This window comes from Cervus elaphus, chromosome 4 (assembly GCF_910594005.1).
Source record: "Cervus elaphus chromosome 4, mCerEla1.1, whole genome shotgun sequence".
NCBI lineage: Eukaryota > Metazoa > Chordata > Mammalia > Artiodactyla > Cervidae > Cervus > Cervus elaphus.
Window position 1 is genome coordinate 11,117,433 of NC_057818.1, and position 23,122 is coordinate 11,140,554.

At 44.7% G+C, this 23,122-nt stretch overlaps 2 protein-coding genes across 3 annotated transcripts in view; one reads left to right on the top strand and one right to left on the bottom strand.

Moving 5' to 3' along the window:
- Window positions 1–23,122, top strand: part of CDH13 (cadherin 13) — a 981,031-nt gene that overhangs the window by 297,545 nt on the left and 660,364 nt on the right. The window lies entirely within an intron of this gene.
- Window positions 12,670–13,916, bottom strand: LOC122691571 (heterogeneous nuclear ribonucleoprotein A3-like). Its single transcript, XM_043898158.1, has one exon. The coding sequence runs from the start codon at window positions 13,914–13,916 to the stop codon at window positions 12,780–12,782; it is 1,137 nt and encodes a 378-aa protein (XP_043754093.1). The 3' UTR covers window positions 12,670–12,779.

Sequence of the window (23,122 nt, forward strand, 5' to 3'; positions counted from 1 at the left end):
AAAAGGTCCTTGACTTGTCATCATCATTCTCTGCTTTTAAAAGTGAGGATAATATGAGCACATACCTTAGAATGATGGTGGAGGAAGCACTGAGATCATTCACACACAAGTGTTCAAAACAGTATCTGGCATATTGTCCGTGCTCAGAAAATGTACATGGACTCTAATTTCCCCCTTGAAGCATGGGTTTCAGTGGAGGCAGTAGGGATGGAAAGGAGGATGCAGAGAAGAGAAACTTAGAAGGTAGAAATGAAACACCTGGGGATAGTCTAGTGTCTAAGGAAAGTTAGAGACATCTAGCAAATATATCACGAGAAAATCAATTATTTTTTTTTTTGAAAATCAATTTTTTGATGGAATGGTTCACCAACACAGAAAATGCAGAGGAGGAGCAGTATGAGGGGAACAGAATGAGTGTGTGACATTAGATGTGCTGGATTTCAAATGGTCGAGGGATTCACACATGGGAATAGCAGACAGGCATTACATAGTTGAGCCCCCAGCTTTGCAGAAAAGGTTAAGCCCAAAATGCCCACCTAGGAGACGTTCTAAAGTCACTCAAAAGTGAGCAGCACAGATCCAAGGCTCAGTTGTCTTCAGGGGTCAGCAGTGGTCAGGTGAAAGTTAGGAATGAGTGATGGTTAACTCGGGGCCAACAAGTCAGGGCAAGCCCTGCTGAAGGCCTTCAGGTGCTGTTATCTGGACGAATGAACACATTTTAGGAGTATTCAGCCTCAGGGCTGAACGTGACTTTTTATCTAAGCAGATATTGAAGTCCTTGAAATGAATGAAATCTACCGCAGGAACTGCCTAGTGTGAAAAGAGAAGATCAAATTGAAATGTGCTTAGACTTCTCTGGTGTCACTGAAATCTACATTGTATGGTCTTTTGGCAAGAAACGAGGCTCTCCCAGAAGTGTTCATGGTCTGACAGCTGTAACCAATACCTTACATTTTCCTTTTGGATATAAATAATTATCTTCCACAGCAATGGCATATACAAAGCAAGGAAATTCCCCCTGTTATTTGGAAAGCCTCTACTTCAGAATTCGTGTTTGTCTTCCTATATCTTTCCTACCTTTCAAACTCATGTTTTATTTCAATAGAAGACAGAGACAGGAAAGCATTGGTGGTGGCTTTGTGATTACAGGGCATTTATTTCAGTCAAAGCTGGATCACATTTTTGGGGGGGGCACTGGGTATTTTGCCCCCTGCAGTAATTTCCTTTTGCCTCTGTAACAAAATACCACAAACTCAATCACTTAAAATAACCTAGATTTATTCTCTTATGGTTCTGGAAGTCAGAAGTCCAAGATGATCTCCTAGACTAAAACCAAGGTGTCTGCAGGGTTGTGTTTCTTTCTGGAGGCTTTAGCAGAGTATCTGTTTCCTTTTGTTTTCTAGCTTCTAGAGACTCATGGCCCCTTTCTCTATCCTCAAGGTCAACAAAGCTACATCTCTCTGACCACTGTCTCTGTAGTACCCCCTCTCCTGGCCCGACTTTCTCTTCTGCCTTCCCTCCATTTCTAAGGAACTTGTGATTATACTGGGTTCACCTGGACAGTCCACAGCATTCTCCCTATTTTAAGGTCAAGCTGATTAGCCACATTAATTCCACCTGCAAAATCCCTTTGTAATGCAAGTTTACACATTCCTTCGTGTTGCTGAGTTGCCTACCATGGTTCAGATGTACCATCCTCTGTTTGACAAAGGACATCTGGATTGTATTCAGCTTCTAGCAGTTTTGAGCAGGGCAGCTATGGACATTTGTGTACAGGTTTTTGTTCGAATAGAAGTTTTTGTTCTCTGAGACAGATGCCCAAAAGTGCAATGGCTGGGTTATGTGGAAATAGTGTGTTCAGTTTTATAAAAACTTCCAAACTGTATTTTAGAGTGGCTGGACCATTTCACATTCTATGGAGAATTTTGAGCACTGATGTGATCCTATCTGAGATTTAAAACCACTGCCTGGTGGATGGGTCAATCATGCCTGCAGGTGGGGCAGAGGCGGGAAGTCAGCAGGGGTCTCGGTGAGACCCGCGGTGTAGACGGGATGGGCGAGGTGCGGGTGGTGAGAAGCAGTCCCGTGAGAGGCATGCGTGGATGCTCATTGAGCGTCACTGCAGAATTGCCCAGGGAAAGAGAGAGGAAGAGGATCCCAGGAGGGTTCCAGCACTCTGGGCTTGAGCAGGTTGGTGAACACTTTTCCTATTTGTCTTGCAGGATGGACTTGGGCAGAAGTGAATGTGGGGAGGGGGTGAAGGGGTGAAGTCCATCATGTTGATCTTGATGTGCCTGTCGGAGTTCTGAGTGGAAACTTGTTGAGTGGTTGGCTAGAAATAGGAGTCTGGAGTCTGGGGAAGGGTTGGGAGGCTGTAGCTACAGAGGAAAAGGATAATATATCTGAACATGCCCGACACAAAGCTTGGCATTGTTCACTGGCAAGAACTGTTCACTTGATGTGACGTCAAAGAATTGTTTTCACCTTCTGCGCTTCACAAGGAAAATACACCCTAGGTTTCATTTCAATAATAAGTACTGTAGCTACAAGAAAGTGCAAATCAGAGACAAAGAGTGATGGACACCGGTGTTTTCACTTGGTTTATTTCTGCTCTCTCCTAGGGAACTCCTTTGCATAAGCACATCTTAGAGGTTTCTTCTTTCATTTGTCTGTAGTGAGGTTGCAGTAGGTTTTCTCTTTTTTTAAAATGACAATTGTTGATGCAAATAAGTCCGTGGTGACTCAAAATTATAAGAGGAACTCTATACAAATCGTTTTTAGTACATGTGTTTCTATAATGTGTTGCAAATTTCAGGGGTAAAAAAGAATAATAAACATAAAGATAACTGCCTTGCTGCAGGAGCGTTGGATTCGTAGGTTCTGGAGTTGTCTTGGTGAGGACCCTCTGGGCTGCAACTGGGAGGCCAGAGCAGATGTCCGTTTCCATTGATGGGTAGCTTGTCATGTGCAATTTCACCTCCACTTCCCCCCAAACACCCAGCTCACCTTCAACCTTCCCAACAAGGGAGCTGAGGCCCAGAGAGGAGACGTGACTTCCCATAATCAGTGTGAGGGAGCAGCCCAGCCAGGCCTCCTGAGTAATATGAGCCCTGGTTCTTTCCCCCATGCTCACCACAGGGTGCTCCTTGAAAAACAAGCAGCTGTTAACCCATAGTTCTGGGGAAATGGAGATAGAAAGTTGTGGTCTTTTCTGTTTTTTTAGGTTACTTTCCAATAGCTAAATCCTCTAGATATGTAATGTATTACGTTCAGGCCTTAAATGATAAAGGGTTGAAACTAGCCCCCTGCAATCAACATACTGGGATGGACTCCCTGTCTTCATTGGTGATTCAGTCTTTTGTCCGTGAGAACTGCCCAGGGAACTAAAGACTGCACTGGTACCTGGGCCTCATCCTGGACCAACTAAGTCAGAACCTCTGGAATCACCCCCTTTCTTGAGAATAAATCCATGGCTAAAATAATGGAGATGCTGTGGTTGGCCAGAAAGTGCTCTCCCAAAAGATACTCCCTTGCAAAGTCCCAGGAACCAAGGGATGTTAGTTCATTTGGAAATAAGTATGTTGACAGATGTAGTTAGGTTAAGGCTCTTGAGATAATCCTGGGTTGTCCACGTGGACCCTAAATCCAACTCCAAGTGTCCTTCCAAGAGACACAGAGGAAGACAAAGACACAGGGAAGGGGAGATGTGACCGGGAGAGCAGAGGAGCAGCCACAAGCCCAGGACCACCAAGAACCACTAGGAGCTGGAAGAGGCAGGAAGAATTCTCTAGAGCCTCTGGGGAGAACTAACCCTGCTGACACCTTGACTTTGAACTTCGGTTTCCAGAACTGTGAGAAAATACATTGCTGTTGCCTTTTGGCCACAGAGTTTGTGGTCATTTATTACAATAGCAATAGGAATCTAATAAAGACCTATATTAATTTGCAAATATGCAAAGGAAATTAGGAGAGATGAGTTACATGAAAAAGGGGTGGAATCCATGTAATTTCTGAGAGAGGAGAAAGACAAGTGGTGATCTAGAAGACAAACTAGAAGCTGATCAGCATGTGAGTATTAATAAAACTCTAAACACATGGGCAATGTGATGGGAGTTCTGAAGACACTTCTGGGAATGATCTGTCTGCACTTCATTTCTGAACATAGGTTATTTCATTAAAGTCTTTTAGAAGAATCTCAAGGTGTTAGTATGTATAGCAGTACTGAGCCTGGTTTCCTGTGATGAATAAACAAACTTCACATTTTTAGTAATTTATTTACTAATGGTCACTAATGACCTGGGATACAGGACAAATATCTTTAAACAGATCAGGGAAATGATACATAAGGAAAAAAGTAATTCACAAAGTGCAAATGGATTTTTCTGGTTAAGACATAAAGCTTCCTTAATCTTGATCTTTATAGGAACCGTGTATTAATATAGGGAGGCAGCTGTGGTAGAGAAATAACTGGAAAGAAAGTACAGAATCAGCAAAAGAAAAAGAGAAAAGAAGGAAGGATGGGAGGAAGCTAGTTAGCTTTATGTGAAATGTAAACAGCCTCTCAGAATGCTGGGTATGAGTGCACATGTTAAAACCTCTGAGTCCAGCTAAGCCTCTGTCCCTCTGGTCACATGGGCCTGTGATGCTCATTTCTGCATCCTTCCTAGTCTGTCTCCCCCTGTAGGGCCGGGGAGCTCTGTCTTGCTGACCCCAGAGTCCAGCACTGTGTCCGACAAACCTCTCGATCACTCTTCTTGTGTCCTGCTCCGGTCAACTTCATTCAGATGGCTCTCACCTTCATTTAATTACGGATACAGTGTCCCATGTTCTCTGCACACACCCTCTCCACCCCTTCCCCCATAGCAACCAGCATCAGGGCTTAAAATGCCCTATTGAGCTGGTCAGTCCCACCCCTCCAGCCCATGACCTCTTCTGCTTGAAATGGCTCAACTACTTCACTTTGCCACAAAGATCCAGTCCCTGCCAGTGCCTCCCTTCCTTGCAGACCTCGGCTCTGTGCTCCTGGGGTGCCCACGCGCCTCCTCTTGCCCCTCCGTTCCCTCGATCAGCTCTGCAGTGAGCTTCTGTCTCAGCCTCTCTACCCAGCCCCTGCCCCTCCTCTGCCTTCACCCCTTTCCCGTCTCAGAACTTGCCTCTAACTACACGGTAGGTGTGTCTGTTCTGCCTGATGTCCTCTCGTACCCCGTCTTCCCTAGTGTTTATAATTACAACTGTAATTATATGATAAATTCTATGACAACTGATTCAAACCCCAGCTGCCTCATTGGAATGTAAGCTTCATGGGGACAGAGCCTGCAACTGATTTACATTTGCCCACCCAGTCCTCAACACCTAGAACCATCCCTGGGGCATGGTAAGCCGTCTGTAAAGGAGCTGAATGCTCTGTGCATGTTGGTGAAATGCCCAAAGTACCCGCTTCCCCTTGAAGTGAGGAACCCGAGGGGACAGCCTTCCCCCGCCTTGCTTTGGAAGCCCTTGTAGTCCTGCTCCTGTGGGAGAGCCACGTGGAGGAACAGAGAAGGCCTGCTTGTTCTCACAGTGGGACCTGGCGGTGTGACATCCTTCGTGGGGGTCCTAGCCTCCCCTGTTCACACAGGGAACAGCCAGCGCCCAGTGGAGCTGTGGGCGTTTGAGGCCTCCTGAGTCACTTTGAGTCACAGCGCTCTGTCTCTCAATTTGTACGATGTAATCCTCAAAACGCAGGGAAGGAGACACATGCCAGAGAGAAGGGAGATGGCTGAGATCTAATAAATCCGTAGTGGGCCCGCTCTGTGCCCGTGAAACAACCTGGATGGTAGCACACCAGGGGAAAAGACACACGGATGGATGTAATTTTCTTGAAGTCCTTTATAAAGGATTTTATTCTGTAACACAGCTAAATTTATGAAACAGCTTTATCTTGAAAGATCCTCAAAGGCTTACTAAGCTGAAATAATATCAAGTGTTCGGCAATCTCAAAACACCACCAATGCACGCTTGTGATAAGGGACGGGGGCTCTGTGACAGCAGGTAGCCATCTTTACAGCAGATAGTGGTTCAGCCCATTAAACCTGTGGGGAGAAGTAAAGAGTCAGGGAGAGGAGATAATTGCCCACATTAGGGGGAAGAGTCGTGTGGGTTTTCTGTATCAGTAAGGGCGATGACTCTTTTCCATCTGCCATGGGAATCTGAGTGAGCGGCTCCCATCAGCATCACTCTCTTTGCTTGGAGTAGGAGGTGGGTATCAACTCACAGCACTTCTTCCCAAAGAGAGGAAATGTACGTAAAGCTTCCAGGGGTTCATGGAGGTCAGGGGCAGCCAGCGTAATATAAAGCCAAACATTTAGAGAAGTAAAGCATAACCACCTACAGCTTATCCAATAGTTAAACTACTTCCCTTCCAACGTTTACCTAATCCAGTGCTGCCTTGTTGCCTGTACTAGATTTTTCTTTGTTATTCTCCTAGTTTGAATATGGGGGCACCAACTTTCAGTGCATTAAGGGAGAGGGGTTTTTTTGGGGGGAGGGGTGTGTAGCTGGCACAAAAGGAAAGTCCTTCTTGATCATCTTCCAAGAATATCACCTCACTAGGATTGAAGAAAGGAAAATGGACCCGGCAGGTGACGTGACTTCAGTCACACCACATGCTGTCAAAGGACAGTGTCCAACAATTAAAACCAAATAAGATGTAACTCCCTTCTCTTCGAGAATATTGAAACGATCCTCCTCTGACCCAGAGAAAGACTTCCTCCTGTCCTCTCCTTTGCCATTTCTCCCAGCCTATTCCTACTCCCACTCAAACCACCCCTTTTGTTTATACTCTGCTCCTTCTTCCCTCCCCATATTTTCTCTCAAAGTTCTAGGAACTGGGTTAGCAAAATGCTGTTCTCAGCTGAAGGGAACAAGAGCCATGTTGGAAAAGAAAAGGGTGCTGAACTTTTAGTTTGACTATATTATTATTCATTCATTTTTCTGTGGAGTAGTATTTTAAAGACAAAGTTAGAACTTACAACATGATCCTCTAATGAAGCCAAGTGCGTAGGTAAAGTCCCAAACATGCAAGACACATAAAAGCCCTGTCAACCAATCAGGGAACAAGTTGACGGAGCATCTCTGCCAACCCCCTGTGATACCTTTTGAGCCAGGCTCAGGAGCTGTCCAGCATGATGTAAAGAGCTTTGCACACAGTGACTGAATATCATTCTTACCTCAACCTGAGAAGTAGGTATCAGTCTTCCTGTTTTATTCATGAGAGAATTGAGGCTTACATAGTCTAAATAACTGGCTCAAGGTCACATGGCTAATCAAAATGAGCTCAAACATTCCAGTCCAGATTGGTCTGACTCAGAGCCTTTGTCTTGGAAGTCTGCCTTCCAAAACATATAAAGTTTTATTTTTAACTTTTTATTTTGAAATGAATTCAGACCAACAGAAAAACGGCAAAAAGAATACAAATAATCCCGTCAGATCCTCAGCCCAAATTTCCCAAACGTTAACATCTTATCGAATCTGCTTAGTTATTACTTCTTCCCTCCAACCATTTGAGACTACGCTGCAAACCCGGTGCCCCTCTACCTTTAATCTGCTGAGAGCTATTTCCTAGAAACAAAGTCTTCTTTGCTGTTACAGGACCATGGAATGATTATCAAATTAGGAAATTAACACTGTTGAAAGAATATTATCTAATCTGCAAACCTGATTCAAATTCAGCCAATTATGGTACTGATGTTCTTCATAGCATAAGGAAAAATAATTACTCCGATCCTGAATTCAATTCAGGGTCTTACCCTGTGTTTAGACCTCATCTCTTTGGCCTCCTTTAATCTGCGTATCCTCCTCCACCTTGTTCTGTCTTATATGATCTTGATATACTTTAGAATTGCAACCTGGGTTTGTGTGATGCTCCCTATGATTACTCCAGGTTATGCACTCATGGCAAGAACACACAGAAGCATCACAGAATCCTAATGCATCATATGGGAAGCACTTAGTATGTCTACCTGTGTCATCCCTGTGACATTACATTGCTCTCTTATTTAGGGTGGTATCTGCCAAGTTTCTCCTTTGTAAACTTAGTATTTTTCCTTTTTACATAATCTTATAAAGAGATATTTCCAGTCTCACAAATACCCTTTCTTTCCCTACTTTCATCCACTAGTTCTAGCTTTCATTAATGATCATTTCCCAGTGCTGTTATTAAAGTCACAGTTGCCAAGAGGTGATTTTTCCATTTGCATGATTTCTTCTGCATTTATTAGTTAGCATTCTATTTTAAGGAAGAAATTTCCCTTCTTCCCCCTTTGTTAACTTACTTTTGTTTTTAAAAGTAGTATCAGCATGGGCTTATGGAGTCTTATTTTATTCTGTGGGATTACAATCTATTACTATCATTATTTCTTCTCATGCTGCAATAGTCTACAGTTTGGTCAGCAGATCAAATATACTGTTTTTATGCCCAAGGATACTAACATTTCAACTCTCACTGATGCAATTAAAGTCTGCCAGTTTCCTGTCTTGAACCCTTTATGTGGGGAATTTCTTATTTTCCGAAAAGTCCTGAGACCCAGTGATACCGTTCCTATCTATTTTGGCTAATTCTTGAAATAAAAATGTTTAAAAAGCTGGTGGTAGCAGTGAAGGGAGTTAAGCAGCAGTTCTCCCCAGAGCCCACACTCGTGGCCCTGCCAGCTGCTTGGAGGCCCAAGGGAGGTAAACGGCAGTCTTTCCTGAACGCTTTCTGCTTTCTCGCTTCTCTATCCTTTTGAACGTATTCTATGCTCTGCCTGGATTAATTTGAACTCCTTACATTAACCCAGCAATGGACTGAGACTTCAAGACCCATATCTTCCTCTGTGAAGCCATCTTCACTCCCTAGCCAAAGCTGATTATTCGCTGCTTGGCAGCTTGATGAACCTTTGGTACAGACTTTTATTATAGAATCAATCACATGGCATTGTAGTTATTTACTTGGCCATCTTGTTCCCGTCAGTAGGCTGTGAGCTTTTCATGAATAGGTTCTTACGCATACCTGTATCGAGCAATCGTGAATATTTTTAATGGTTTAAAATGCATTAGAATCTACTTCCAGATCATTAATATAAACCAGAGGTCAGCAAACCTTTTTCATCGAAGGGCCAGGTAGGCATTGTGGGCGATAGAATGTCTCTTGCAGCTGCTCTGCTCTGCCGCTGTGTGGAGAAAGCCCCCACCACACAGTGTGGCTGTGTTGCAATAAAATTTTATTTGCATAAATAGGAATTGGGCTGGACTTTGCCCTGGGGCCATAGTTTGTTGGCTCTTAGTCTCTCTCCGCTCAGGAGGTTCTCAATGTTTGAATCATCTTCCCTTAGAGATCCCTAATTTTCACAGGCTAATGCCTGCATATCCTGAAGGACCCAGACCTTACTTGTCTGGGGAGAGAGGGGTGCCCCCTGATGCTTGTAACAGTTGGAGTTCCAGTGCTGTATTTTCCATCACTCTGTTGCTGGTTCCCTACCTCTTCACTGTTAACTGATGTCTGCCTTTCACACCTCAGTGAAATTATCACAGGAGCAGGTCACTCACTCCCTCTGCCCACAGTCCATCACAGGGTTCCCTCCTCTCTGGAGCTCTGTAAACGTAGACTGCATGAGGGAGTAACTTGGGGCCATCACACAGAGTAGCTGCACAGTCTGCAACAGACACAGCCGGCGCTCCGCCGCTATCCCTGCTTCTTATCACTCCCCGGCTTCAGGCCTCATTGACTTGCCAGGGAACACGCAGCCCTGGGAGCAGACCAGAGGAGCTAGTGTATAAATACCCCAGTTCCCTCACCCCTCAGATGACATAACTCTGGGCTCCAGGATTCCCCAACAAGAGATGTGCCTCTTGTTTCCCCACCTACAGTTGATTGATAAACCTTTGGCGGCTGCATTGCCTACCTTATCTCATTTCCTATTCCTATAGGTACTCCCTTTACTTCCCAAATAAACCGCATGCACCTCTTTCATGATCAGCTTCTGGAGGAGACAAACATAATCTTCATAACAGCCCTGTGGGGTGTGTATCAGCACCTGCATTTTAAAAACTAAGGAGTAGAGGCCATTCAGTCCATGCATGAAAGAGTCAGAACCGAAGTCCCAGCCCCCTGACTCCAGACCCTGAACATCATCCGCTCGACCTTGTTACTCCCGACGTGTATTCAACCAGTGTGCATCGAATGGCTAACTGATTATAGCTGTGACATAAACTCACCTCCCCAGATTCAACTCTGAATTCGAATGGTTTCTTCTTAGTAATAATACAGTGCAAAATAGATCGTCCTAGTTAGATAAGAATGAAATCTGAAAAGCACGAACAGTTAAGTCAGCTGGATTATTTCCCCCTAAGCATCTTGTGCCCTTGGGTGCTACCTCTTCCAGATCCTATTTAAACAGGGAGTATCTGCTGAATCCCAGTCTTGCAGCAATTGATTTCATATGACCATTAGCTTTGTTTGCAGTGATTGCTCTGCTCTGCGGAGGATTACTTGAGAATGAAGCCTCTGTAGTTGTTTAAGGCATTAACCCTCGAGTCCAGAAAGTCTCATACTTTCAGACCCGGCTGTAAGCTGATTTGTACTTTACAGCACCTTGCATAGATGGATTTCGGAACAGAAGGCCTATCTAGGGGAGGGGCAGCAGGAGGTGAACTTGAATCCCAAAGCCAAAACTCAGAGGGCACTGATTAAGTACAGGTTAAAAGAGTGTGGGAAATAGACCAATACAAAGGAGGAAGACAGTCCCTGAGCAGGCTACATCATAGAGAGCTGTTATCGAGAAATGGATCAGGCAGGAAAACCCCTGAGTGTGAGAGCTGTGTTTGGGTGAGAAACGGGGAATGGTTGAGAAGTAAGTCAGGGGAAATGTTTATTCCATTTCTGCAGAGGTGCTTGCATTTCTGAATTCCATTTCTGCAATTGCATTATCTAACATCTAGTGTAAAAGCTCATTAGCAGAATTACATGCTGGGCTGGCTTAGTCTCTGGAGCCATGGCACCTGGGGAAGATATTTCTCCTGCGTGTACCTCACTCCCCTCACATGCAAAGTGGAATAAAATGGCTCCTTCCCCATGGAGTTAATGGGGCGGGGGGAGAAAATGACTAACCGTGAATTGCCGAGGACAGTGCCTATCACATGGAAAGCATCCAGCTCACCTCTGCCGTTTTTACTACCAGGGGTGGTGGTATTATTCTAGCAATAGCCATCAGGATTGGCACACTCCATGCATCATGCCATTTTGGGTTCGTCCATTGAAGTGGTTACCAAGGCAGACTGCTACCTTGTCCCCAAAACCACTAAAAAAGAGCTTATCAAAGTCTTTGCTGAAATTTAGATAAAAGATCTACTACAAGTCTGTCTTTTGCCATTTAATGTCCACGAAGGAAATCAGGTCACTCAGGCACAACTAGACTCTAATGAACCCTTGCAGGCTTCTAAAGTTCACCCCTTTATTTTATTTTTAAGTGTTAAAACCGTTGCTTTAATGATCAGTTCTGGAGTTTTGACCCTGAACAATGTCAGTCTTATTATAGAATTGCAGAATCCACTGCCACTTTTGAAATATTTGGAGATGCTTTTCCAAGCCCTGTCTCAGTACGCGCCTGTTCTTCTGCACGGAATTATTTAGAGCCACTAGGTGCAGCCTTCCACACCCTTGACTCAACATAAGGTGTCTTTTCCCTTCTGTTAGCTCTGCATTTTCATTCTGATGCTCATTCTTCTTGGCACTTTGTCTTGAGTTAGAGGTGAAGCAGATGCTGAGGAAGTCTACATTCTCTTTGCCATCCTTCTCTTTTGCTTACCTGAAGAAACTGGCTTTACAATTCAACTTTCTGCTCTAAACTTTCTGCTTAGCTTTAAAGCCCATTTGGGTGTCCTTAGAATTTTTTCTACGTGTCAGCTCGTATGAGACACCCCACTCCAGAAGTCTTGTTTTTTCTCTATTCAACTTAACAAAACACATAATAGGTACCCACTGCAAGGCAGGCGTTATGTTACACTTCAGAGATACACAGGAAAACCAGATGCAGTCCCTGTTTCCAAGAGGCTCAGGGTGAGACGAGAGATGCAGAAAGACAAATGCAAGGCAGTGTGCAGGAACTCCACTAAAGATCGGCACCTCAGAGCTGGGCACCTCCACTTGGGAGCTGGAGGAGGCAGGGTGGCTTCATGGAGAAAGCGGTGTTGGAGCAAGTCTTTTACTTTATTCTCCTTTATTCCTTTTATTCACCCACCTCACTCCATTCCCGTCTCTAGTCCTACTGGCAGCCACTGACAATGTATACAAATGTCTTTTTTTGCTTGTATAATACTCATGCAAAATACATGTTGCCATTTTATGTCCATGGATTTAGTTTTTTTTTTTTTGAAAAGTTAAAAATTCCTTAATTTTTTATTCCTGGTACCACTACCACAATTTACAGGGCAATATACCTGATGTAATGAAAAGAAAAAGAAAAAGACAAAGCTACAACAGATAAAAGACCTCAGGAATGTACATCTAATTGACACTACATTGCGTTAATCAATAGCTGCACTTTTTGCAAACTGTGGCTATGACAGTCCTGAACAAGAAGGGTTTCCTGTTTAAGCTGCAGTAACTTTTCTGACTATGGATCATCGTTCCTTCTGTGGCAGATTTTTACTGCCACAGTTCCTCTAACACATTTGGGACGACTGTCTCAAAGTAACCTGCAGCTTTCCTGACAACTCCTCGCTCTCTCTCCTGCTAAGAACTGTAGCCCTTTTCTTCTGAGTTTTTAGAACCTTCTGCTACCATATCCACCACTTCCACCACCAGATCCATAACCACCACCATAGGGACTGCCCGAGCTTCTTCCACCAAAACTACCCCCTTTCATGGGTCCATAATTTGATTGCTGTTGTCCACTATAATTTCCAAAATCATTATAGTTTCCACCACCACCATAGTTACCTCCAAAATTTCCTCCTTCATTGTAACCATCATATCCTCCACCACCGCCACCATATCCACCACCTTGGTTTCCATATCCTGGTCCACCACCACCGTAACCTCCTCTACTACTATAACCAGGACCACCGCCATAGTTGCCACCATCACCTCCAAATCCACTGTATCCACCGTCACCTCCTCCGAAACTCCCTCGGCTGCCACCACCTCCACCACCATAGCCTCCTCTTCCACCAAAGTTTCCACCACGGCCAAAGTTACCTCCGCCACCTCCAAAGTTTCCTCCACGACCCATAAAGTTGCCAGATCCACCTCCACGACCTCTTTGTGATCCAGCAGATTGCATCTCTTGTTTAGAAAGGGCCTTTTTCACTTCACAATTATGCCCATTAATAGTGTGGTATTTCTGAACAACAATTTTATCAACTGTATCATGATCATCAAAAGTTACAAAAGCAAATCCTCTCTTTTTTCCACTCTGCCTGTCTTCCATAACTTCTATGGTTTCAATCTTGCCATACTTTTCAAAGTAGTCTCTCAAATTATATTCTTCTGTATCTTCTTTAATACCACCAACAAAAATTTTCTTCACTGTTAGACGGGCACCAGGCTTTACAGAATCCTCTCTAGAAACAGCTCTCTTTGGCTCCACTACACGCCCATCAACCTTGTGTGGTCGAGCTAACATTGCTGCATCCGCTTCTTCCACACAAGAGTGAGTCACAAAACCAGAGCCCCTGGAACGTTTTGTTTGGGGGTCTCTCATCACCACACAATCAGTAAGTGTGCCCCATTTCTCAAAATGTTCTCTTAAGCTATCATCTGTAGTTTCAAAGCTCAGACCCCCGATAAACAGCTTTCTCAACTGCTCTGGTTCCTTGGGATCGTGACCCTCCTCCCCCCGGGGCCGGCGGCGACGACCGGAGTCGGGCTGGGGGCGACCGGGCGGCGGTTTTACCTCCATTTTGAGCGGATTTAGTTTTTAAATTGATGTAAATGATCCTGTGTTACTTACCAGACCTTATTTTATTTCTTAACTTCCTTCATTAAGCATTTTTTGTGGGAACATCTAGGCTGTTACTGTAATCTCTTTCTATTCCCATGGGTTGCTCACCCTTCACACTTCACTTTTCCACTGTCTCCATGTGGCGCATCCATTGCAGTTCCCAACACCCACTCACTCTGCAGTCGCACATTTTATGACTCATTTGTGGATCAGTGTGAGAAGTTCCTTGAATCATATATATGCAAGAATATGGTTATTGGGCCACAGGTATGGCAAGCAGAATAACACCTCCAAAGATGTCTACTTTCTAATCCCCAGAATGGGTGAATGTGTTGCCTGGCAGGGCAAAAGGGACTCTGCAGATGTGATTAAGAATCTTAAGCGATGGGGAGATGAACTTGAATTTTCCAGGTGGGTCCAGAGTCATCACAGAAGTTCTTATGAGAGAAGGGAGAGGCAGAAGAGTCAGAGTCAGAGATTTGAAAACACCACCCTGCTGGCTCTGAAGATGGAGGAAGGGGCTGTTAGTCAAGGAATCAGGTGGCCTCTGGAAGTCAGAAACAGCAAGAAGGTGTAGTGAAAGTGAAAGTAGCTCAGTCATGTCCGACTCTTTGCGACCCCATGGACTGTATAGTTCATGGAATTCTCCAGGCCAGAATACTGAAGTGGGTAGCCTTTCCCTTCTCCAGGGGAATCTTCCCCACCCAAGGATCGAACCCAAGTCTCCCCTCTAGAACCTCCAGAAGGAACACGGCCCTGCCAACGCCTTGATTTTAGCCTTGTGAGACCTCTGCTAGACTTCCAACCTCCAGAGATGTACAGTAACGCACTGTTGTTGTTTTAAGCCACAAAGTTTGTGGCAATTTCTTACAGCAGCAGGAGGACATGTAGACATAAGGTAAGACTAGACTTGTTTTGAGATGTTGCTAGATTACTCTCCCGAATAGCTGCCGCAGGCTACACCCCCTTTTGCTGTTCATGAGGTGACCTGTCTGATTTCTGTTAGTCTCATGGATATAAAGCGCAGATGAGTATTAAGGAGAGCTGGGGTTGCCCAGAGTGACGTGGGTAGAGGGGGATGGGGTGGCCTCGAGCCCCCGGCTGCTGTGGCTGGATTGGCTGGTCTGGGGGCAGTGGCGGGGGGCGGGGGGCTGTGTGTGTCATCACACACTCAGGGTAGGGCGCTCAGGGGCCTCCATGGAGAAGTGGAGACAACACCTGTACCCCCCTGAGGACACAGGGCTCGGGGCCTCCCTGGAGAAGAGCCTCAGACAGCAAGGAGGGAGGAGGGGTCGTGGTCAGAGCCAGGCCTGGGCAGCTCTGGGTGACGTCGGGCGACTGCCTAAGCCTCTCTGAGCCTTGTCGTTCTTTGTTCTGCTGTGTGTGACGGGGACAGTGATACTGCCTGCTCACAGACCGCTGTGCTGTGAGGGCTCTATGAGGTCACGATGCAAAGTCCTCACGGAGCAAATGGTAAATAGCGAGCACCCGATAAATAATGATAGCAACATTCTCATTACCACAGTTATTAAGTTAAAACAGTTTCCTACCTTTCTTAAATCAGTCCTTCCGAATTTACAGTATCGTTGCAGACCTTGCTCTCCCTCTTGGAGAGTAATATATTGAGATAAATTTTCACATGTTTAAATATAAATAATTTTATCTATTAATTTCAAGTTAACTCCCCCTTCCTCAATTTCTCCCTTCACACACACACACACACACACACACCCATCTCTGAAAAGCAGAGATCTCCTTTTAGGGTTGTTCACAGCAAAACGCAATTAGGCACACCATATTTTTCTGATCTCTCTCCTCCCTCAGTTTTCAGCACTAAATAATGCAGGAGAGGACAGTATATCGGGTTTGTAAAAACAGCAGAAAACAGGGCTGTAAGGATTCTGTGTTGGGAAGAGATGAAAGCGTCTGGTCAAAGGCCAATAACAAAGTGACAGAGAAATGCAAAGGCATTGATGAGGGAGGAAAGGAAGGCATTTTTCAAGATAAGATTTGCAGAGAGTTGAAAAGTGGATGACTCAGGAGACAGTCGGAGAGTCTTCATTAAGCAAGAGCTCCGGATGAGGCAGACCAGCGGGGACGGGCCTTTGAAGGGCCTGGGCTCTGAAGAAGCTAGCAAGCAGGAGCTCCACTTACTCACCATCCTCTGAAGCCTTCTCTCACTTGCCCGCGTGCAGGCAGTTTCTTCTTCCTTGGGGTCCCCGACTGTCTCTTCTTCCCTCCATTAATGAGTGTGGATTACCTTCCATGGTAACTTGGAGTCATACGTCTCTTTCCTTCACTTTAACTGCACTTTAGACATTTCTCCAGTCATTCTCATCATGGATTAAAACAATGATTATTGGCCTATTACCCCGTCCCTGTGCCAAGTCTTTGACTGCATTATAGAAAATACATCACACGAGAACCGCTAATGCTTATTGAACAACTGCGGCAACTCAGGAAGGTGGAGATTGAGACCTGTTTACAGACATACAAGTGGTAGCCGATGAAGGCGGGATTTGCCCTCGCTCAGGCACTTCAGCTCCCAAGTGAGGCCTTTGAGGTTGTGTTGTCCCCAAAACCAAGGATGGTGCGGGGCACACAGAGTGGACTGAGCAAGTGTTTGGTTTGTGAACAAATTACAGCGCCTGCAGCTCAGCTGGCTGGTCACGTGGCACCAAGACTCAGGATTTCCTTCCCTCAGGCCTGACCATGAGTGGGTGGGCAAGGTGGCCAAGGTGAGGCCAGTAGCCTGCTCTAAGAAGAGGCTGTGAACCCCTTGGTCCGTCGGTCTGTCTTGGCCATGTCTATTCTGGGCAGTCTGACCCCCCCACCCTCCATGAGGCAGTGACAAGAAGGGAGAAAAAAATACATCTTTCCTCTTAAAGGATCTTTTAACAAATAAATAACTGACTGGAATACATTTGAAGAACCTACCCTTCAAATGTTCCTGAAGACATCTGCACCAATCAGGTTAATCCGTTTGCGAACTTGCATTCCATTTTGGATTGTCTGGCCCTGCCCTCCCTTGGATGGCTAAGTAGAGTTTCAGCCGTGTGTCCAGTGTCCTTCAGGGGCTGCAGGATGGAACCTGGCTGAGAAAGGGGAGCCCCCTGCCCAGGGAGGCACAGACAGGGCCAGACTATAAGCCAGTGTGTGGGGCCACCCCACAGACATGGAGACTTTTAGTTCAGAGACACAGCCACCCTCAGTGTCCCAGCTACGAGGGAGCAGAAGAGTGAAAACCCACATTTCTTCCCTCTTGTCCCTCTCCGATATGTTTTGCCCATTGGTCAGAGGACCAGGGAGCAGGTTGACCGAGTCCACAAAGGCCATTCCTCATGAAGGAGAAGGGAGGAGGAGGTCAGACTGAGCCGGTCATTTGAAGTGTTGGACCTGAGATGGGCGCATTGAAGACAGCTCAGTAACATGTGGATTATATACTTCTGACGACTGGGTGCTGTATGTTAGAATGAGTATAAATGTGATACTTGAGGGCTCATTCCGTAAAAACCCAGTAAAAAACATCTGTCTTAATCCTCCCCAACAAGCTAGGGAGGTAGGGGGTGGTTTCTGTGCTCTGGAATAGAAAGAGCTGAGACTTTGGTTTCAGTGTCTTGCCCAGGCAAAGCCCCAGAGCTCTCAGACTTCATGAACTGTATCCATGAACCTTCTCGTCTTTTCTGGTCCTCATGTTTCATGCTCATGACTTCCTAATAGTCAAGAAACGTTTGTTTGCTTGTTTGTTTGTTTCACGGCCAGGCATTCATGAGCACTAAAAGGGAACAACTGTTTGCATTGAAGTCTCTGTCATGGAGTTCCTGTTGGCAGCTCCTCTCCTTAATCCAGTGTATTGAAAACCTCCTGATGCTTTCTGGTTAGTGATTCAGGACAATACACGACTGATGAGTTGATGTTTTTTTTTCCCCTCCCCCAAATTCTGTCATGTCAGCACACAGGAAGGCTGGGAGCCTGGGAAGCAATGTCATCAGAGGCTCAGCCTCCTGTGATTGGCTGACTTACATGCCATATCGGCTGAGGGAAATTTTCAAAAGGGACTCCATTTCTACAGAGTTGTTTTCCATTGAGCTGGTTACAGACTTTCACTTAGTCACTTCAAAATCATTCAGAAGGAGGGAACTAATAATATACTTCCATTTTGCCTCTCACCAGCATATCGCAAAGGTAAATTAATCCTCAGTGCTGGTGAATAAAGTTTGTGTCCTGATAAATTTGTTCCCTGAAGCACGCTTTATTCCTCTTTCCTCAGTTCCCCAGCTCACGTACCACAATTCCAGTTCCAAATATCCACTCCTGAGGTGTTCTCCCACACCCCGTCTCTGCAGGGTGAGGTGGTGAACCCAGTGAAGTCCAGATGAACGTCCTCATCCTCCTCTCCACCCTCCGGGTGTGCCTTCCTCCTCTCCTCTCAGAGGAAGGACCATCTTTTTTTGCTAAGACTTAACCTTAGATCTTAAGGCCATCTGTTCTGTATTTCCCTTTCTCTCCATCCCCTTCAAGTATTTTCCTTTCTTCTTTTTTGTCAAAAAGAAAAAAAAATTACACAGCTGTTCAGAGAAACCACTATTCCACTACTACTATCTTTCTGCTACAAAAATCTGCCTTTACACAGCTTCTTTGGACAACCATCTGGATTTCTATGGTTTCAACTGTGAATTCTACAAGGAAGATTTTCCTTTTTTAATGTCAGCTCAGTCCAGTCTTTACTCAGATCTTTTGCCCCATAAACAACAAACCATGTAAATTTTTTTTTTCCGTTTGATTCTACTTTCTGCATTTTTGGGGAAACTCTGATTTCTTAATATATCTCCCCACATACAGTGCTGCAACACTGCACCTACCTTTCTGATTGTTCTGCCCAATTACAGTAAGTCTCTCAAAGGCTACACTGCTGGCTCCCTAGTCTAGACCATTGCACAGCCCGTGCTTCATCTTCTAATAATATTTTCTTCTTTTCTTACCCCAGTCTCAAAATTGGTCCTCCCATAGATTCCGTAGCTTAACATTCAGTCCCTCCTTCTCCCTTACTGTCTGACGGCTGTTTCTTGCCATCCTTCCATTCTGAAAAAGGAAGTATAGTGCTGTTTTTAGGGACATGAGCTATGAAGCCATATTTCCTTGATTCAACTTTCAGAATTTGCACTTGTTAGCTGTGTGATCTTAGCCAAGTTATTTTAAACTTTTAGTCCTGGCATCTTCATCTGTAAAATGGGGATAATGATACCCACTCTGTGGAGTTACATATGAGAATTGATTTAAAATGTTTATAAAAGCCCCTAGAAAATTAGAATTTATGCCATTAATATCTATAGTTCTCTTTCAAGATTCTGGCATCAGAACAGTATTAAGTTCCTGTTGTGTAAGCTTGTGTGACAAATTAGCACAAGCTGCTGCTGCTGCTAAGTCACTTCAGTCGTGTCCAACTCTGTGTGACCCCATAGATAGCAGCCCACCAGGCTCTGCCGTCTCTGGGATTCTCCAGGCAAGAACACTGGAGTGGGCTGCTAGCACAAGCTAAATGGATTAAAATAACAACAAAAGATACCTTAGTTCTGGAGATCAAAAGTCCTAAAAAGGTTTCACTGGGCAAAAATCAAGGTGTTATCCAGTTCCTTCTTGAGGCTGTAGTGGAACATCAATTTTCTTGCCTTCCCCAAATTTTAGAGCTACCTTCATTCCTTGACTCATGACTCTTCCTTCCATCTTTAAAACCAGCAGCATCTTTAAATCTTCCTTTGTCTCTCAAGGACATTCACTATTACATTGGGCCTACACAGATAATCCATTAATCCATGGTAACCTTCCCATTTCAAGGTCAGGTGGTTAGCAACCTCAATTCTATCTGTATCCCTAATTTCTTTTGCCCTATGACTTTCCACTGTCATAGGTTTCAGGGATTAGAATAGACCCTGTTTGGGGAGGCCACTATTCTGCTACTGCTATCTTTCCATTTCAAGAATCTGTCTTTATGCAGTTTCTTTGGGACAACCATCTGCATTTCTATGGTTGCAACTCTGAATTCCACAAAGAAGATTTTCCTTTTTGATTTCAGCTCAGTCCCAGTCTTTATTCAGGTCTTTTGCCCCAGCATATTTCAGGATACCTTCTCCTGGCTGCGTCCCACACAGTCAACTCTTCATACTCCCACAACCAGTGCATCTATTCCTCCTAGTGAAGCTCCTTCTATGAATGGCCCAGACTTCTCAATATTTGTTGAAAAATGAGGAATCTTTCTGTCCACTTTGAGTTGAAATAAGTAAAAAAATGTTTGGTGGATACCTCCATCAACTGAACAGGAGAGATACTCCTTTAAACAGGAACGGTTAACATTTACTAAGTGTGGCAACCATGAGAATATGTATCCCAGACCTCTAACCACAGGAGCATAACTGGCCAACATTTTCAGCTGCTGAGCTCTTAAGTCCATGGCCATGTTTGGGCTGAGGTTGTACTTCTTATTAGTTCTCACAAATGACTCAGTAAGGCAGGGGTGCTAAGGCAGACCAGTTCCTGGGAGTCTTAGAACTCATCTGACAGCTGGCCTTTGCTCTGGGACTCCCCTAGGACCTTGCAGTGCCTCCTTTAGTTGCAGGGCACCTCCTTAGACTCTAGGACCCCTCTACTAGCCTTCCATCCCTCTGTCCGTCACTCCAAGTCAGACTTGCCGCTTAGTCTGATGGCTTTCCCGTGTGCTCCCAGCTTCCTATGCATGTTCTTACCAGGTGTTTCCCTAATAAAGCCATTGGTCTTGAACCCCACCTTGCATCTGCTTTTCATGGGTCTGGGCTAACATGCCCTGTTCTGAGCTGGAGGGTCAAAGGGCCAAGACCTGATGGTGAAGTTCAGCTCCTTGGATTCCCGGCAGACACAGAGAATTTGCAACAGCCAGTAAGGGAGTATTCAAACAATGCAAGCTCCCTGGCACCAGGAGGAGAAAGTGGGAGGAAAATGAGATGTTTTAGGAACAACAGAGGGATCCATGAGACAGGGCTTCTGTGAGCTGATGTCATGCTTGACATAAGTTGACAGTTAATTGACTGGAGATTTTGGAGCCATTCAGCAGGAACATGTGTATGAGGGAAGGGCCCTGCATACCCTGAACAGTGGGGACAAATCCGTGCCTCACTTCAGAGCATGTCTGTCTCTACCCTCGTCCACTCTGTGCTCACTTCAGAGCATGTCTGTCTGAATGAATCTACCCTCGTCCACTCTGTGCACCATCCCCCCACCCCCTCCCTCCAGGAACTAACTGTGATGGGGAATGGATTTGTTCTCTCAGCTTCCAACCAGAGGAACAGTGGGTGAAAGTAGACCTGGGTTCATGTAAAGAGGACTTTTCCTGTACAGACCTCATAGCTTTGAGTCACATCTGCCAGAGACACGGGCTTCCAGCCATGGGTGGGAAGCTGGACTGGGCAGCCCGTAAGACTTTCCATACCAGAGATCTGAGTGATTCAGCAGCATGAGAGTGCCCTATTCCAGTAGGTTCCAAATGTGGTGGATTGTCTGAATCACCAGGGAACCATTAAAAAACACCGCAATGTTCTAAATCAGGATCTCAAGGGAAGGGGAGTAGGAAACTGGTTTAAACTACAACAGATCATTTCCCTTGCAATCCTATTGGCCAGTGTAGTCTGGACACCACACCTCTGTATTCAGCAGCAACACCCCAGATTTTAGATACAGTTCACCAGGTCTTGGAAATACTCTATGCTATCAGAAGTGTGTTTATTTGCTTTAATGTGCTCAAGAACATATAGATCAGAATCTAATAGAAATGTGTTTACATTCTGGCTCTGCCACTTATCTCCTGAGTGAGCTTGAGTAAGATACTCAATTTCCCAGAACCTCATGATTTTTTGTTTTGTTTTGTTTTGTTTTAGCTATAAAATAAAGATGGCAATAGCACCTATTTCCTAGATTTATTGAAGTGATTCAATGGGCTGATATGATAGCTAACCACTCATATTCAACTTGCTGTGTGCCAGTCACTGTTTCAAGCACTTTATTAGTTCATGTATTCCTAACAACTCTCTGAATGAGGTTCAACTCAGATTCCCATTTTACAGATGAAAAAGTTGAGGTTAAATAACTTGTTAAGGGTTGCACAGCTAGTAAGAGGTAGAGATGAAATTTAAACCGGGAAATTTATTGAGAATGTTTTTGTGAGAACTCTGCTATAACACATCTGTGTAAAGCACCTTGCTCAGAGCTTAGAACATGTATCTGCTTAATAACTATTAGCTAATGTTATAATCACTGCTTTTACCCTGGGGCTTAGAGTGCAGTTGTCACAACTCTCCAACATCTACAATATTCCCGATTATTAACTTGTGAATCCAGAACATCTGTGTCTTTATTTCCCCTCCTCCTCTGCATGCTCAACCTTTTCTGGTGATAGAAAGGCAGCATGCACAGAAGTGTTGACTTACTGAGACCAGGAACGTCACATTCCAAATCTATTCCTGTTGAATAAGGTCAGCAACTCATATTATTTGCTCTGTTTTTCCCAAGTGTTGGAAAGGAATCCTTACAGAAGTAAAATGTAATAAGCCCTTTGATCCCAGTGTTGCTTGACTTCTGTAGGACACACCGGTGTCCATAGAACTCTAGCATCTAGTATCTTTCAGACCTTTGGAGAACTTTTTTTGGAATATAGAGGAGGGGAAGTTGAAATGCATCTCTATTACAGCAAAGAGAAGTTAGAGGATGATTCATCCTATTCTGTAGGGAAGGCAGAACTCAGAGATCTTGAAATAATCAAGATTTGGTAGTGAGTTTTGGAGGAAAAAATAAAGTACCATCAATTTTATAGTCAGATGGCTCCAATGAAGATACTAAATGGTGTTTGGATGACTCTGTATTCATTATATGTTTCCCCAGCTTTCCTCTTCATTTCCCGTCCAGAAGAAATCTCACACAGGCCCTCCAGAGATAAGTGTACAAATTTTGTAGAGTCTCTGGGGTTAAGAAGGATTTGTCACATCCCGTGTGTGAGATCTTGGGCAAGACCCTTATCATCTGTGAACTTCTCTCTCCTTTCTGAAGTGTGGACATTCAGTTCGGTTCAGTTCAGTCGCTCAATCGTGTCCGACTCTTTGCGACCCCATGAACCGCAGCACACCAGGCCTCCCTGTCCATCA

Bases quoted from the DNA above. Each gene is read 5' to 3' on its own strand.
- LOC122691571 (XM_043898158.1), bottom strand. From the start codon at position 13,916: ATGGAGGTAAAACCGCCGCCCGGTCGCCCCCAGCCCGACTCCGGTCGT.